The following is an 18,877-nucleotide window of genomic DNA, read 5'->3' as shown; positions in this document are numbered from 1 at the left end:
ATATTGGTATTACCTCTTGTAACACGTTTTCTGAAGGGCTTGCTTCACCTCAAGCCTCCTCTGCATCCTCCGGCCCCTTCTTGGGACCTTAATCTGGTTTTAGGGAGGCTCATGAAACCACCATTCAAGCCTCTCCAATCCTGTGAACTTCGTTTTCTCACATGGAAATTGATTTTCCTTTTGGCGATCACTTCGGCTTGCAGAGTTAATGAGTTACAGGCCCTAGGTACGTATCTGCCTTAAACTAAACTTCTGCAGGACCGGGCGGTACTCTGCACTCGCCCTAAGTTCTTGCCTAAGGTAGTATCAGAGTTTCATCTCAATCAATCCATTATACAGCCTACCTTTTTTCCCAGGCCCCATTCCAATCCAGGAGAGCAGGCTCTGCATACCCTTGACTGTAAACAGGCTCTAGCATTCTACCTAGACCGTACAGCTGCCCACAGGAAAAGCACTCAATTGTTTGTCTCTTTCCATTCCATCAAATTGGGGCAGGCTGTGGGTAAGCAGACTCTCTCCTCCTGGTTAGCAGACTGCGTATCCTTTTGCTATCAGCAAGCAGGCATTCCACTTCAAGACAGTGTTAAAGCACACTCTGTGAGGGCCATGGCGACTTCATTAGCACACCTACGCTCTGTGCTGCTTCCTGACATTTGCAGGGCTGCCACCTGGCGTTCTCTCCATACCTTTACAGCCCACTATTGTTTGGACAAGGCTGGAAGACAAGATTCCATCTTCGGCCAATCTGTCCTGCGTAACCTATTTACAATTTGACGTACCAACACCCTTCCGCCTGCCTGTTGGGGCTCAGGATGCCCTCAACCAAATTCTACCCCAGTTGTTGTGCCTGTTGCACGTCTTTGGGTACATTTGGTGCATACTCTGACATCCTCAGCTCGGTACTCCCATATGTGAGGACTACCATCCTGATTGTCCTGTGAGAAAGCAAATGTTGCTTACCTGTAACAGGTGTTCTCACAGGACAGCAGGATGTTAGTCCTCACGAAACCTGCTCGCCACCCCACGATGTTGGGTTCGTTTCGTTTCTTATTTTATTTTTCGGCACTTACTGTAGCTTTTTAAACAAGACTGAAGGGGGACCCCTGCTGGTTGCAGGGTTAGTGCCATGCTGGGCATGCCCAGTAGGGGGCCAGTCAAAGTTCTAGAAACTTTGACAAAAGTGTTCAGTGATTGGGCTCCATCCTGTGATGTCACCGTTATGTGAGGACTAACATCCTGCTGTCCTATGAGAACAACTGTTACAGGTAAGCAACATGTGCTATTTTTGTTATACTCCCCCCTGATGCAGCCTTGTACGAGAGGCTAACCAAATGCCTGGATTGGGTGGTATGTGAGTCAGCATTATATCATCAGGGTGAAGAGTGCTGCCATGTAAGCAGGAAAAGTTGCTGCCATAGTATGTTTGTGGATTTGTCACTGGATCTGCTGGTGATATGAAGTCAGCATTACAATATAGGAGCCAAGAAAGCAACTGCACAAGCAGGAAAATTTTCCGCTATGTGGTGATGTGGACTTTTTGAACCAACAATCAGAATAATCGTGTTGGAATAAATGTGTATGGGGTCTTCGATATTATTGTGATAATACCACAATAGGAAGATAATTGATATTGTAGTAGAGCGAGAATAAAGTTTGTCTATTTTGTGTTTAAATACATGGGTGTTTTTTATTTTTATTTTTTTATTTTTATATACCGACATTCGATCTCAATTGAGATATCACACCGGTTTACATTCAGGTACTGTATTTCTCAATCCCCAGAGGGCTTACAATCTAAGTTTTTGTACCTGAGGCAATGGAGGGTAAAGTGACTTGCCCAAGGTCACAAGGAGCTACAGCAGGACTCAAACCCTGGTCTCCTGGTTCACAGTCCACTGCTCTAACCACTAGGCTATTTGATGGATTATGTTAACCAAACAAAAAAAAAATGGTGGTTGGGATAAGTTTTACATATATTGAGACGGGAAGATTTGTTTTGATGTATTAATGGTTCAAGGTTTTTTTTTGTGTGTTTGCAAATGTTTTTTATATTTTGTTTTGATTTTTGATTCAGAAATTAATTTCTATTACTTTGTCCTTGGATTGGTTTTCTAAAAGTTATGTATCTTTTTATTTATTTATTTATTTATTTTTTTAACAATGAAACTTGTGTATAAAAATTTTTAAATTGCTAAGGAGACCAAGATGGCCGCTGTGTAGTGAGCACAGCAGCTCCTGGCTATTGCTGTTACTTCTCTGGTTACTTCCTTCTTTTTCCTTGGAAAGTACTTTTAAAACATGCCTCATACTAAGAGGAAAGCCAGAGTTAAAGATTCAGCTTAGATTCCAGTTTCCGAATTGAGACAGCCGCGGATAGAGGCTTTTTTTGCGAGGACTCCGCCAATACAGCCTGGAGGTGAGATTGCTGGGGTAATCAGCAAGGAGCAGTTACCGAGCCCCCTGACCTATGAGACATCTTTAAGCCCAGGAGCACCAACGACACCCGAACCACCGACGGGGTTGAGAGAGGAGGAAATTTTACCTGAGATTTTGAGAGAAAAATCTACCCCAATGAATCTTGGCATCCAGAGAAGAGCTGAGGGATTACTCGGTTCTTTGGTGAACCCGGGAGTACTGGGTTCCAGGAGCCAAGGTGAGGCACAACAACACCAGGACCAGCCTGGAGAGGGCCCAGAGGAGGTAGGAACGGAGAACGATAAAATAAGAGTTTTGTTTACTACCCCATTCATTGCACCACAAAAAATAACAATAAAAGAAATTTGGAATATGTTGATGATTATGCATAAATCCATAAATAATTTGACTACGACAGTACAAGAGGCCATCGGTAAAACCCAGATTTTGGAGACAAAAATGGAAAATATGGAAACAGCGGTAAAAGCAATGGAGGGAAAAATAGAAGATGTGGAGAAAATCCAAATCTTAAAAAATCTGAAAAAATACACACGGATAAATTGGAGATAATTGAAAATCAAATGAGAAGGGCAAATCTTAGGATTTTAAATTTCTCTAAGATGAAGATGATATCGGCAAATGATTAATTCAAGAGTTACCTTCTGAATATATTAAAGTATCCAGATCAGGCACTTATTTGCCCCAACCTTCTTCTAAAGATATGATTTCACAACAAGAAAATCAACTAGATATAAACATGGATTTGTCTGATCTGTTGGAGAAATCCTTTGAGATGGATATAAAAAGAAGAGCTACCTTGTTAGTTCAATTTACATTTGCCATGGAGAGAGACAATGGGCCAGATTTTAAAAGCCCTACGCGCGCCGAGCCTATTTTGCATAGGCCCTGGGACGCGTGTATGTTCCGGGGGTTTGTGAAAGGGGCGGGGGTGGGACCGAGGCCTCCAGCACAGCGACTGTGCCAGGATATTGCGCGCAGGCACTCGGCCAGCTCACGCAACCTACGCCTGCCCAGAGGACGTTAATTAGACACATTCCTACTCCCATAGCAACCAAAAACTTAACTAGGTACTATTTAAAATTGAGATGAAGGCAGCAGTCCAGCAGCAAGAGGGAGGCTTCCCAGCCTTTTGCATCGAGTGTCACATGTATGAATTTTTACCTACCGGTGAGAAGTTGTACATGTGCATGCGATGCAGAGAGCTCCTGGCTCTCAGAGAACGAGTCCGATCTCTGGAGGCTAGAGTGGCAGACCTGGAGGAGCTGAGGCAGACAGAGGTATATAGATGATACCTTCAGGGACATAGTAGCCAAGTTCCAACTTCAGGCTGGCAGCCCTGGTGCTGCCTTGGAGGAAGAAGGTCTCATGATTGGAGAGCATCAACCTGGTGTAGCAGGAAAGGATCCTATAGCAAGGACCTGCTCTCCAGATGATGCACTATCCTTTCGTACCGAGGATATCTTCCCAAGGCCTACTGCCCAGGAGGGAAGGGTTAGGTCGGCCGTCATAGGTGATTCCATTATTAGGAATGTAGACAGCTGGGTGGCTGGTGAGGATCGCCTGGTAACATGCCTATCTGGTGCGAAGGTGGCAGACCTCACGTGTCACCTAGATAGGATTTTAGATAGTGCTGGGGAGGAGCCGGCTGTCGTGGTACATGTGGGCACCAACCACATAGGAAAATGTGGGAGGGAGGTTCTGGAAGCCAAATTTAGACTCTTAGGTAGAAAACTTAAATCCAGAACCTCCAGGGTAGCATTCTCTGATATACTCCCTGTTCCACGCGCAGGTCACCAGAGGCAGGCAGAGCTCCGGAGTCTCAATGCATGGATGAGATGATGGTGCAAGGAAGAGGGATTCAGTTTTGTTAGGAACTGGGGAACCTTTTGGGGAAGGGGGAGTTTCTTCCAAAGGGATGGGCTCCACCTTAACCAGGGTGGAACCAGACTGCTGGCGCTAACCTTTAAAAAGGAGATAGAGCAGCTTTTAAACTAGAACAAAGGGGAAAGCAGACAGTCGCTCAGCAGCGCATGGTTCGGAGAGAGGTATCTTCAAAGGATACTAATGATGCATTAGAATTAGGGCATCCCGACAGTGAGGTTCCAATAAGAAAAGTAGTCCAAGTGCCTGTAACTAAAAACTCACCTGAGCTAAAAAAAATTCTAACTTATCCCTATCAATTAAAAAGCAGAATGAAAATACAAACAAAAAACAAACTTTGAAATGTTTGTATGCTAATGCCAGAAGTCTAAGAAGTAAGATGGGAGAATTAGAATGTATAGCAGTGAATGATGACATAGACTTAATTGGTGTCTCAGAGACATGGTGGAAGGAGGATAACCAATGGGACAGTGCTATACCGGGGTACAAATTATATCACAATGACAGAGAGGAGCCCCCGGGAGGAGGTGTGGCGCTTTGTCAGGGATGGCATAGAGTCCAACAGGATAAACATTCTGCATGAGACTAAATGCACAATTGAATCTTTATGGATAGAAATCTCTTGTGTGTCGGGGAAGACTATAGTGATAGGGGTATACTACCGTCCACCTGGTCAAGATGGTGAGATGGACAGTGAAATGCTAAGAGAAATTAGGGAAGCTAACCAAATTGGTAGTGCAGTAATAATGGGAGACTTCAATTACTAGGAAACACTGGTGCAGGACAAATCTTACTACCACCAACAGTTTCAGTAAATACTATTTTATTCCAAACGTATTCAGTGTATCAGAAATGTTATATTGGCAACTCCGTAGTTCATAGCAGTAAGTTATAGCAGTCCCCCGACACGGTCCCGTGTTTCGCTATGGCTGCATCGGGAGGGACCAAAGTACAATTATAATCTGCAATACAAGGCAAATGTAAGTAAATAAATAATGGAACAAATGGCTACTAAAACATTACTACTTACAGTTCACATACCTTTGACAACAGTAACCGGAGCGCAAGCGCCCTCACAGGTGACAGTCATTTAAAGAGGGAGAAAGGCGCGAAAAACGGATGATCTCGCGAGAACTGTCTAACCCAATTACCAATAGGCGGATCCATTCACTCAGTCAGTCAAAAAGGTACCATTCGATATCTTTATTAAGTCCTTTAGGGGAAACAGTGTCGAGCGTAAAAATCCATCTGTTCCCTCCGACCTAAAAAATGAAATTTCAGACCTATTAGTAAAAATGTGTAACCTATCATTAAAATCATCCATTGTATCTGAAGACTGGAGGATAGCTAATGTAACCCCCATATTTAAAAAGGGCTTCAGGGGAGATCTGGGAAATTAGACCGGTTAGCCTGACGTCAGTGCCAAGAAAAATAGTGGAAAGTGTTCTAAACAACAAAATCACAGAACATATAGAGAGACATGGTTTAATGGAATAAAGTCAGCATGGCTTTACCCAAGGCAAGTCTTGCCTCACAAATCTGCTTCACTTTTTTGAAGGAGTTAATAAACATATGGATAAAGGTGAACCGGTAGATGTAGTATACTTGGATTTTCAGAAGGCATTTGACAAAGTTCCTCATGAGAGGCTTCTAGGAAAAGTAAAAAATCATGGGATAGGTGGCGATGTGCTTCCATGGATTACAAACTGGCTAAAAGACAGGAAACAGAGTAGGATTAAATGGACAATTTTCTCAGTGGAAGGGAGTGGGCAGTGGAGTGCCTCAGGGATCTGTACTGGGACCCTTAATTTTCAATATATTTATAAATGATTTGGAAAGAAATACGACGAGTGAGGTAATCAAATTTGCAGATGATACAAAATTGTTCAGAGTAGTTAAATCACAAGCAGATTGTGATAAATTGCAGGAAGACCTTGTGAGGTTGGAAAATTGGGCATTTAAATGGCAGATGAAATTTAATGTGGACAAGTGCAAGGTGATGCATATAGGGAAAAATAACCCATGCTATAGTTACACTATGTTGGTTCCATATTAGGTGCTACTACCCAAGAAAGAGATCTAGGCATCATAGTGGATAACACATTGAAATGATCGGTTCAGTGTGCTGTGGCAGTCAAAAAAGCAAACAATGTTGGAAATGATTAGAAAGGGAATGGTGGCTAAAATGGAGAATGTCATAATGCCTCTGTATCGCTCCATGGTGAGACCGCACCTTGAATATTGTGAACAATTCTGGTTGCCGCATCTCAAAAAAGATATAATTGCGATGGAGAAGGTACAGAGAATGGCTACCAAAAAGATAAAGAGAATGGAACAGCTCCCCTATGAGGAAAGACTAGAGAGGTTAGGGCTGTTCAGCTTGGAGAAGAGATGACTGAGGGGGGATTTGATAGAGGTGTTTAAAATCATGAGAGGTCTAGAATGGGTAGATGTGAATCATTTTTTTACTCTTTCGGATAATAGAAAGACTAGGGGGCACTCCATGAAGTTAGCATGTGGCACATTTAAAACTAATCGGAGAAAGTTCTTTTTCACTCAACGCACAATTAAACTCTGGAATTTGTTGCCAGAGGATGTGGTTAGTGCAGTTAGTATAGCTGTGTTTAAAAAAAAGGATTGGATAAGTTCTTGGACTAGAAGTCCATTACCTGCTATTAATTAAGTTGAGTTAGATAATAACCACCGCTATTACTAGCAACGGTAACATGGAATAGACTTAGTTTTTGGGTACTTGCCAGGTTCTTATGGCCTGGATTGGCCACAGTTGGAAACAGGATGCTGGGCTTCATGCACCCTTGGTCTGACCCAGTATGGCATGTTCTTATGTAACTTATGAAATAAAGGTATGGGGGGGCGGGTTGGGTAGGGGAGGGGAAGGTGGGGGGGGGGGGGGGCGCGGAAGGAGAGTTCCCTCGCATGCCACTCCGATTTCGGAACAGCCTCAGAACGGGGAAAGCCATCTGGGCTCTCCTAGGGCTCGGCGCGTGCAAGGTTCACTAGTGTGCACCCCCTTGTGCGTGCCAACCCCCATATTTTATAATGTGCGTGCCAGGTAGCGAGCAGATTTAAAAATCTGGTGTAGTGTTCTTAGATCCTTGTTCCGATTTAAAAATTGAACTTCTATTGTCACCCGATTAGAATATATCCGGACATTGCAAGTAATACCCAACTTAGAAGAAGAAAGTTCATTGCAATGAGGGGGGAGGTAATTGCTAGAGGGGCAAAATTCATACTACGATTTCTTTGTAGATGTATGATTATGTATAAAGATTCTAAGTATGCATTTAATGACCCAGATCAATTATGCTCTTATTTTGATTCTCATTCCTAGGAACCACCACTGTGGGTTGGTACAGTTAAGTAGTTCAGAGTGAACTAGACAGCATTTGTATTGATGTTTATTTTCCTTTTGTATAACTGCTTCCTTACACATCTTGGTTTCCCCATATTTCCTAGAATGAATGGAAAATAGTTACAGAACATCTGTTTTCTTTAAGCTATTTTGCTAAGATCTGTATTTCAGTTCTGAAAATATTCTATTTCTTTTAATGTTTAAAATTCAATAAAATTAAAAAAAAAGTTTAATTGCTATATTAAAAACTGCATTTTTTGTAAGTTTATTTAAATTGTGTACATGTCCCTGGTTTAGTGGCTTTTTTCTTTTTTTTTTTTAAATCAACAGTTTCTCTTCAATGTTTTACCCGGCCTCTCAATCCTGTTCCAACTATTCTGTGTACCAATCATGTGTAAATTCCATTACGGTGCTAACTTCCACTGTTAGGTTTTGCCACACCTTGCCGTCTTCTGTGGTTGTTACAAGCCTCATACTTAATCCTTCATGCAGGCTTCCTGTTTTCCCATTAACCTTTGTAATAATCCAAACAGCCATCAAAAATAGTGTGGCTGTTATACAAATCTTAAGGCTTCTCTGTGTGCAGGCTACCCCAGTTTCTTGGAAGTCTAATGCAGCCACAGTACCACCCAGTGCCTTTTGGCTTTTATTTTCCCCTTTTTTGACTCTTTATCAAGCGCTGTAAGACTGAGCAAACATTCAGAACCCCTTTCTCATTTCTTCTGTTCATATCCCACATGTCCTGAGTATTTTTAAATTCTGTCGTGGCTTTGTTTGCTACTTCCTTTGCTAATAATCTATTGCAGGAGTCTTCCATCTTCTTAGTAAAGTGTGTTCTCATGTTTCCTCTAACTTTTCTCTGTAAATTCACATCTTGACCCCATTGTCCTTGAGTTTTCTATGCAAAACTTCATCTACCCATGTTTTTATTGAAGCTTGTTAAATATTTGAATGTTTTTCATATGTATACATAAGTGTATTTGTCCTAAGGTCACAATGTATATATTTTTAGTAAAGCAGTGCAGTTTGGCCATTGACAAGATAATCTAGTGTCTAGACCTGTGAAGTTGCTTGTACAAAAAGAAGAAATAACATTTCAGGGGTCAATTTTCAAAGGGTTTAGGTGTAACGTCTAGAAACAGGCATCTAAATTGGTACCTTTTTGAAAACTAAGTAGACCAGAGTATAAATTTAGATGCACTGGGTTCCTAAATTTTAGGCACCTAAAAAGTGGGTGTAGTCATCAGTAAGTGTAAGTTACTGAGCAGTAAGTGTTAGGTGCCTAGCTTGAAAAATGCTCAGTAACTAACTTAAGCAACTGAATGTAGACAAATAAAAAGTAGGCCTCTATTCTAGGATACCAAAGTTAAAGAATTTTCAGCCTAACTTTAGGCATCTAGAACTGAGTCTAGGGCACTCAATCTCTTAATTTTATTGATAGATTTTCTAGTAGTTAAAGCAGTAGTTGAGTGCCTTCACATGGAACACCTTGTAATACTACTGGTTAATTATGTGGTAAGAATGTGCTGTCATTTTGTTTTGTTTAATGCATGCATACTTTATTAGTATACACTAAATCAAATGTACACATACTAAATTGATTCAGTCAGAATGTGTTTCTCCACTAAAACGTTCAGGTCTAATTTTAAAAAACATTTACTTGCTTAAAACTGGGTTTTACATGTGTAAATTCACTTTACCTGTGTAAGTGGGCTTATGAAAATTGCTACAATATATGCCACTGAATTATCCATAAGTTATACAACTGTAAGTACACTTTATTGGGTGAATTTAAAACGCCTGGTGCGTGTCAAAGTTAGGAGATGCACAGAAGTTGGGTCAGCTCGCACAGTGCAAATTTAAGACAGTCTGCATGTATCTCCCAGTATGTGCACAAATAAGTTGAAAAGAGGGACAGGGTGTGGTATGGGTGGTGCATGGGCAGGACATGGGCTTACCAGGATTTTAATATAAAATGTGTGTGTAAGTTTTTATGTGCCCAAGTGTGAGGAAGGTCCCCTACTGCTATGAATGGCGTGTAAGAAATAAAAATAAATTTAAAAAGGCTAGTCAGTGGGGTTTTAAGAGTTGGTGCTAACAGCATAAAGGGAGGCTATTTAACTAGGGACATTAGGGAGTCTCATCCATTACCTGGGGAAAATGGTAACTGCATCGATGTGCATACCTTATAAAATTCCCCCCACTTTCACGGTAGAGGCAGCATTTGCATGCACATGCACACATCCAGCCTATTTTATAACATGCGTGCATATACACGTGTATATTATGGAATGGCTGTGTCCTTTGGTGCGAGACAGCATACACGCATTCATGTGCACCTGCGCGGCTGTTTAAAAGTTACTGTCTATGCGCATAAATGGCTTTTTAAAAATATCTATGATAGTATGCTACATTTACACATGTAATTCCTTTTAAAATTACCTCTTATGTGCATACTAATATAAAATGGAAAAAACAAAACAAATTTTTCTGTTGCACATCACAAATTATAGGGCATGCTTTTTTTAAAGCAATATTTTTAAAGCAATATTTTTCTATGAGCTTTAATTTTGCATGTATATTTATTTTCAGAGATCATTCACACTAATTTTAGAAGCTTGGGACTGGGATAATGAAACAAAATCAGGTGAGTGCGAATTATTAAACTTCTAACACATGGCTTATTTCAGCATTGAGTGAATAGACAGTTTGTGGTGGAACACAGATTCATGAATTTGTGAGGGTAAATTCTATCTACTAATCATTTTTGAATATGTTCTTTTATTTAAAAACGAGAGGTAATAAAAAAAAAAAAAAAATTCACACTGATCAAATTACCACTTGTTTTTTCAATAGGTGTACATAGAGAGGTGTCTGCCATTTATATTTTCTGAATATGTTCATTGTCATTTAATTTAAAACAGCCGTAGACAAAATTCTGGGAATAGTGTAACCAGATTAGTTAAGATATAGTCATGTATGTTTTTAGTGTTTACCATTAGTATTGGAATCAACTTTGTTTAGAACTTGGGATAGTCGAGGTTTTGCATTTCAAGAATATATTGAGAGCTACAGTAGAAAAAAATAGTGCCCCCCAACTAACATCTAGGAGACTGAATTTTAGTGTGTAGGATCTGAAACAGCATGATTTTATCAGATGAACATGTCAAATCTGATCAATTTCTTTGATTAGTTGATTAAATAATTTATATTGGGATAAGCACTAGATGTAATATACTTGGATTTCAGTAAACCTTATGAAACTGTCCTACAATCTAGTAACTTAGCAAATGACCAAAATTGATGCTGGCTTGGGTGATAGATGAAGTGATTGGGTTAGAAATGAACTGATAGGCAATAGAGCAATAGTAAATAGCCATTAGAAATAAATGCAGATGATCTCTGACTAGAGGATAGATACAAAGAAAAGGGTTAAACTATTAATTTTGGATTATAACATTTCTAAATGGAGTTAACATGCATAGAGCAGCAGTTACTACTGAGAACTTGCTATGTAGATGGTATCTGCTATCATTTGCTAGGCATGTACATTTGTTGCTCCATTTATTTGATTCATTTCAGTATATGTGTGTATCTGACATGCATACTATTCGTTTCTGCATGCACTCTAATCCATTTGTCAGATGCTCTTGTATCGCCAAAACAAATCAAATGAATGGAGCAACAAATGCACATGCCTATAATTTACTATGTTGTTCTCTTACTATGTCACTCTAAGGAAACAAGTCATCAGTGAAGAGCATGAAGATCAGTCTTTAAGCTGGTTCTGATCAATCTTTTTGTATTTGATTTTGCAGAGGGGTTAGTAAGAAGGGTTGGTTTGGGTTATTTTTGCAGTCTTTAAGATTTGGAATAGTTGGACACTCCTTATGAAGCAGATCAGAAAACAAGTTATGGCTTGCTAAGCAATCGTGTCTGGCTGCAGTGCTTTCCTTTCCCCGGTCTAAACATAGCTGACAGCTTGAGGAGGGAGAACCAGGCCAAAGCCATCGCAGTAAGAGGGAGGTGCCTAGCACAGGTAAAGGAACACAGCTGCAGCCTATTGAGAGAAAGGACTCTGGAATGAGAGGAGACCAGGAAAAGAAACTAGAAGACTGAGGAGGAAAAAAAATTGAGGCAGAAATACAAAAATAGGGGTAAAAATTAAATGTAAATATTAGATTGTGAATTTTTTCTTTATGTGAATTTATTGGATGTACTTTTTAAAATAGGTTTTTGAAATACTAGATGTAAAACTGACTTTATAAAACAATATGACATGACTATAGATCAAGTAGAATGCTATGGTGTATAGCGAGTTATGACTGTTAGAAAAAATGGAGGTGGTGATATCCTCTGTACAGGTCATTGGTGTGATCTCTTCTGAAGGTATTAGTTCTGGGGGCCATGCCTCTAAAAGGGATTTTTTTTTTAATTAATTTATTTCTCATTTTCAATTGTTACAAACATATCAATATTTGCATAGAAATACATGTACTGGGTTTCATTATTTTAAATCAGAAAATATTCCTCAAGAAATACAATAAGCATAAATCTTTAATGAGAAAAAAAACCAAAAAACCCAATTCATTAGTATTAAAAATACCTGAGGGCTAATTGCACAATAAGAAAACCAATAGGGAGTGTATATCACTTAAATTACTTTAAACAGGGCCCTTCTCATAATCCCTGCTATATTTCCATTTATACTAACTCGGGATAGGGGAAGAAGAAGATGGTAATTTCCTTGATTCTATAAACCCTTTTAATTGTTCTGGTGTAAAGAAGATAAATGTCATTTTGTTTTTTCATTACACATTTGCATGGAAATCTTAAAGTAAAGGTATAACCTAAGGCAAACCAATTGCCTCTTGGCGTAGTGCCAAAAAGGCTTTCCTTCTTAATTGTGTTGGATATGCCAAGTCTGGGAATATCTTTATTTGTTTATCCATAAAATTGACAGGATATTTTTGAAAGTAATTCTTCATAATTAAATTAATATCTTTAAGTGAGAAAAAACTTACCAAAAGGGTTCCCCATTCAATAATCTGAGCGCTAGACTCCAGAAAATTGGTGAGGTCTCCCTGAAATGGTAAGTCAGACCTATTATTTGCATTTCTATTTTTTGGCAAAAAGTAGCAATTTACTATATTTATAGTTTCCCCAGAAACAGCACCAAGTATTTCAAATAGAAACTTTTTTAAAGTGACTAGGGGTAATTCCCCAATCACTTGAGGAAAATTTAAAAATCTTAGATTATATTTCTTGGCGCTGTTTTCTAGAGATTCTACTTCTTAGAAGAGTAGAATCTCTAAAAGGGATTTAAACAAAGTAAGAGGCAGCTCAGAGAAGCTGCCATTTCTACACCAAAAGCTCTATTAAATGACTCAAGGATCCTAAGATTAGGGGATAATAGGAAGTGGTGAAGACGAGAACTGTGAAAGACTTCAAAGGGGCGTGGGATAAACACTGTGGATCCATAAAGTCTAGAGGACGTGAATGAAGAGTGGGTGGCTCGCGGGAATGAAGACTACTACCTGGAGATAATACCCTTATTCAATAAACATACACACGGTTAATGCGACTCCAACATTGCTCCAAGCTTCAACGGCAAGAGGAAATGTGGAAAAAGATTTCACAAAAAGCAGGGAGTAGCTTGCTTGTTACGGCGGTTACTACCCCAAACCAAATAGGCCTGATACTTCACTTTCAATGCATATCCAGCATAGCTCTCTGCTTCAACGGCAGGGGAGAAAGTCTGATACTACGTGCATATCCAGCATAGCTCTCTGCTTCAACGGTAGGGGAGAAAGTCTGATACTAAGTGCATATCCAGCATAGCTCTCTGCTTCAATGGCAGGGGGAATGAAGAAAAGTGGATCTATATACAGACAACAACCAACAAGGACTGAATCACATAGTCTGAGTAAACAAATAAGCATGGGTGTAGCTTGCTTATTGCGGCGGTTACTACCCCTAACTAATTAAGCTAGATATTTCACTTAGATGCAGCTCCAACACTGTTCTTTGCATTAATGGTGGGGGTGGAAGGGAAATGGAACCAAAGGGTTACTAAGAGCCAAGAGTAACAGATAAGTGCGAAACTTGCTGGGCAGACTGGATGGGCCGTTTGGTCGTCTTCTGCTGTCATTTCTATGTTTCTGTGTTTCTATATAATATAGTAAATATTCAACTACCTCGTTATAATAAACAAGCAAATATTTTTCCGTAAAAAAAATCTTTAGAACAAGAAGCCATGATGAGGGTGAGCAGTGGTAGACTTGGGAGTAATAGAAAATTATTTCTTTAGTGAAAGGGTGGTAATGTGTGGAACAGCTTCTCAGGGGCAGTGGTAGAGACAAAACAGTAAAAATTTAAGATGACATGGGATAAGCATAGAGTATTAATACTTGTTAAGGGGAAAGCTAGAGCCTATGACTTTGCAACACAAAGGAAATTGGGCAGATTAGATAATCCTAATGGTCCTTATCTGCCATATTCTGCATTTCTAGTAGAGGCATTGACCAAACTTGTACCTGGGATTCTTCCCACACAGAAAAATCAAAAGTATAGCTATGAACTATGAATTTTTTAAAAGTGATCTTTCAAGAAGTTCTAATGCCCTGAGGAGGCAGTGTGAATTAGGCAATAGAAATGTACAGTTTCCTAATTAATGACTTACAGCAATACAAGCAAAAGACTATGGCCTTGGCTAAGAGCATTGGCATATAATGTTTGGTATAAGACCTGCAGGGAATATAGGCTGAAAACAGGATGGCACTGGACTTGGAGTTAGAGACAGAAGAAATACCCAAACTTACAGAAATGAAAAAATGGCATTCTAATATGTATAGGAGGTAGGGCTTGTTAGGAGAGTATGTGCTGGCTCAGTCTTATTCCTATATTCTGCTGTGATATGGTCTTGGACTGGCCTTTTTCATGTGGGAGGCCATTGCCCCCCCTTTAAACTCTGCCTGTTACAGATTAACCTCTGAAGATAAGGAATTGGTATATGCACAGAAACTTGGGTATTAAGGAGTAGTTGGTTACTTAGATAAGGAAATACTCAGAAATAGCTGAACACACCATTCCAGCTTGTACTAGGACTTTTGTCTCAAAACTTGCTTGAAGTTCCTTCCATATAAGGATCTGTAGTCTGTTTGGAATATTGTTGCTTTTGCTCCAGTCAGGTAATAGAAAGTGGACATCACATTTATAAAAGGAACCAATTGGAGATTCAAGAAGAAATACAGAAACTTTGTTCTATCATGGTTTTCCCGTCGATAGCAGGGCTGAATTAGCCATGCTGTCATGGGATCTGTCAATCAGGTCCAGGAGGCGGAGCTTGTCAAAGCAAAGATTAGAGTTTTGCTCTCTGCGGCTGTGCGTGTGTTCCCGCACAGGAAAGTAACGGAATCTCCTCAGTCTGTTCTTTCCGCGCGTGGGATCGCACGCGGAGCTGTTCTTCTCCTCAGCGTTAATAAATTAAAAATGTCAAAATCAGGGTTTAAACCCTGTAATTGCGGCAAGGTAATGTCTGTCACGGATGGCCATGACCGATGTTCCCGATGCCTGGGGCCAGATCACAATCGTGAGGATTGTGAATTTTGTTCAAGGATGTCTCCGAGAGCCCTGAAACAACGGGCCTACAGGCTTCAGGAACTTTTTGTCTCACTGGAGCCATCGCAGGCTCATTCGTCACCTGGCCCCGCTATCTTACAGGCTCCCTCAAAAAAGAGGGCATCATCGTGGGATCCTCAGTCCTCCAATCTTGGAGGTAAGGACTTGGAGAGCCGGCAAAGGCCATCGGATTTTAAACAAGCCATAGAGCTAGAACCACCGACATAAGAGACATTGGCGACAAAAATCTCGGTGCCTAAAACTTCTGTGCCTAACGTGCCTTCTGCGCATAAATCAACGACGGCACATAACACTTCCGCACCTGAAAAAGTATCGGCGCAAAAGACTACTGCGCATGTGGCGCCGAAGGACCCTGCGAGCATGGCGCCGACGGCATCTGCGCCGATAGCTCTTGTGCGCATGGAATCAAAAAGATATGCGCACAAGTCTAGATCTGCGCACAACTCCAAATCGGTGAACAAAACACAGGAACACCCATGTCATGGGCTAAAACGATGATGTGGACACTCAGAGGTCTTACTCCACCTCTCCATCGATAACCCCACCTCGTTCGGGTACTTCCCTTTCTTCGAGAGCTACTTCCACAGAGTTTACAATAAAACGTAGAAAGTGATCAGTCTTCACGTAGAAGTCATACAGACTCGTCATCACACTATTATCACAAGCACTCACGGCACTCCCCACCACAAAAAATCAGCAAAGAGGAGTGCAACATGGGAAGTAAGCCCTTCGACTTCTAAATCTCATGTACCAACTTCAAATCCCTTCTCCCACAGAGGTAATACAAGTTGCTTCCTCTAATGCTTCTACAGCTTCAGAGGATTCGATGGACATAATTTGTGAAAAGAAACAGAAAGACCATAAAGTATCTAGTACTTTACCTCAAACCACTCTAATGCAACCTAAAGCATGTGAGTCACAAGAACCAGATGACCGTACAATAATGCCCCCTCGTACAAAAGAGGCATTTTATCAATTGTCCCAATCTTTAGCAGGATTTTATGAAACACTTCAGTCATCATTCAAAATGTATAATCTTGCCTCTGTCAGTTCTCCAGAGCATAACACACAGACTCCTAGAGAACCGTTGGTGGAGCCTCCAGCATCTCCCATAGTCAACTGGCCAACTTCACAGAATTATAAACAGGATACATCTTTTGATTCTCCTTCACCGCAAACATCCCCATCATTTACGGGATTCCCATTGGATCCGCAGGAACAACCTCAGGAGCCATATTCCCCTCCGGAAGACCTTACAAACCTAAAGTTTCTGGAAAAATTGGGTACAATATTGCATCTAGAGGTCCAAAAAGAGACAGACCCTAGATCAGAAACCCTTGGTCTCCTAAAGATTTTCGATACTCCAGGAGAATCAACATCTCTTCCACCACAAGAACTCCTGCATTCTGTCTTACAGAAATCCTGGGAAGCACCTTACGCAATCTCAGCGGTTTCCAGGAAGACGGACATAAAATTCCGTATGAGTAAAACATCACCATACTCTATTCCACAATTACCTCATGCTTCAATTGTGGTAGAGTCGGCGATGCAAAGATTTAAGAAAACGAAGTCACATTCCTCATACTCACCAGGCAAAGACAACAAATAGTTGGATGAGTTTGGAAGAAAAATATACTGTAACTCAATGTTGAATGCCTGAATTATGCACCATCAATTCTACATGGTACAATACCTATATGAGTGCATACAAGCTATAAAAAAGGTATGTTGTCTTCGACTGCGGATCAGATACCTCCGCCTCTACATGACATGGAAGAGTGTTTTCGACACCTTTTGAGGTCAATCTATGAAACATCTTCCAGGGCATCTGCAACAGCCATTGCAGCCCGAAGACTAGCATGGTTACGCTCAAGCTCGATACGTGAAGATTTACACGAGAAACTAACAAATCTCCCATGTACAGGAGATAACCTGTTCGGAGAACGATTCCAGGACACAGTAGGTAAACTGAAGGAGGAAGCTCTAGCAGTACAATCATTAACATCACAACCTCACTATTCGATCACACGTTGTTATATGGGATCTACTCGTCGGCAATCATATGCCAGGAGACCTTACAGGTCTTACCAGTCCTTTCGAACACAGACAATACCCTTCTTACCAGCGTCCTGCTCCACATCAGAATACCTCCAACCAACATAGAGGTAAAGCACGTAACCAGCGACAGCAGGCACAACAGCCGACTACTGCAGTAAAATCGACTCCATCTTTTTAGTTACCCAGCCACCATCACAGCATCAAGCACCACCCGGCAAGATTCATTCTTGCCTGGCAGCCTGGGAGAGGATAACATCCGATCAATGGGTTTTGGAGATAGTACGGCACGGTTACCAACTCCAGTTTGTCACAAAACCCATATTACCTCATCTTTCCACTCTCAAGATTAACAACTTCCAACCACAACTGGGGGAGGAAATTGCTTTGCTTCGCAAACAACAAGCAATTCGACAAATTTCCCCGGGGACCCAATCAGTAGGATTTTATTCCCCATACTTCCTCATACCCAAGAAGTTGGGTAGCCTTCGTCCCATTCTAGACCTAAGGGAATTAAACACATTTCTCACCAAAGAGAAATTCAAAATGGTATCGTTGAAATCAATCCTTCCTCTGATTCAAACCAGCGATTGGATGTGTTCCATCGATCTGAAGGATGCTTACACACACATTCCAATCCATCCATCCTCATGGTGTTACCTATGCTTTCGCTACATGCATCAACACTACCAGTACAAAGTTCTCCCTTTTGGACTATCGGCTGCACCCAGGGTTTTCACCAAATGCATGGTTGTGGTGGTGGCTCATCTCAGACAACAAAATATAACCATTTTTCCATATCTAGACGATTGGCTCATAATCGCCCCAGCTCCAAACATCTTACTCGATCACCTCCATCGGGTGATACAATGCTTGCAGGAATTAGGATTGGTGATCAATTTTCAGAAATCACACCTACAACAGACACAGCAGCTACAATTCATAGGAGCATGCCTGGACACCACTTGCAACCGGGCATACCTACCAAAAGACAGAATATCACTCTTCCTTCACCTTCTACATGGATTGAGCCATACTCTGAGACCTTCGGCGAGCAAGTTTTAGTAGTCCTAGGCCACATGGCGGTGGCTATTTTCATGGTTCCCAACACCAGGCTACACATGAGACGCCTGCAATGGGGCTTGAAACGTCAATGGAAACAACACTCGCAACCATTGACACAGAAGTTATCGTTGACCTCCGAGATGAGAGGGCACATAACATGGTGGCTCCTAGACTCCACCCTGTCCAAGGGAGCATTGTTCAGTTCCCCTCCTCACAATGCAGTCTTAACCACAGATGCGTCTCGCAAGGGCTGGGGTGCACACCTCGAGATTTACGAAACACAAGGGTTATGGACAATCTCGGAACAGAACCTGCAAATAATTTTATTGGAACTCAGAGCGATTCGGAATGCATTACAAGTGTTCCAAGACCACCTGAAGGGCCGCAGGGTCATGATCTACACGGACAATCAAGTGGTAATGTTTT

The 18,877-nt window shown here is 41.0% G+C and overlaps 1 protein-coding gene across 1 annotated transcript in view; it reads left to right on the top strand.

Moving 5' to 3' along the window:
- JAG2 (jagged canonical Notch ligand 2) overlaps positions 1–18,877 on the top strand; it is a 481,367-nt gene that overhangs the window by 168,380 nt on the left and 294,110 nt on the right. Inside the window, 1 exon segment of the mRNA XM_029598095.1 lies at positions 10,283–10,337. Coding sequence (XP_029453955.1) covers positions 10,283–10,337 — 55 coding nt within the window.

Source organism: Rhinatrema bivittatum, chromosome 4, assembly GCF_901001135.1.
Source record: "Rhinatrema bivittatum chromosome 4, aRhiBiv1.1, whole genome shotgun sequence".
NCBI classification, from domain to species: domain Eukaryota; kingdom Metazoa; phylum Chordata; class Amphibia; order Gymnophiona; family Rhinatrematidae; genus Rhinatrema; species Rhinatrema bivittatum.
The sequence above is the reverse complement of the archived record's forward strand: the minus strand, read 5'-3'. Positions and strand labels throughout refer to the sequence as shown.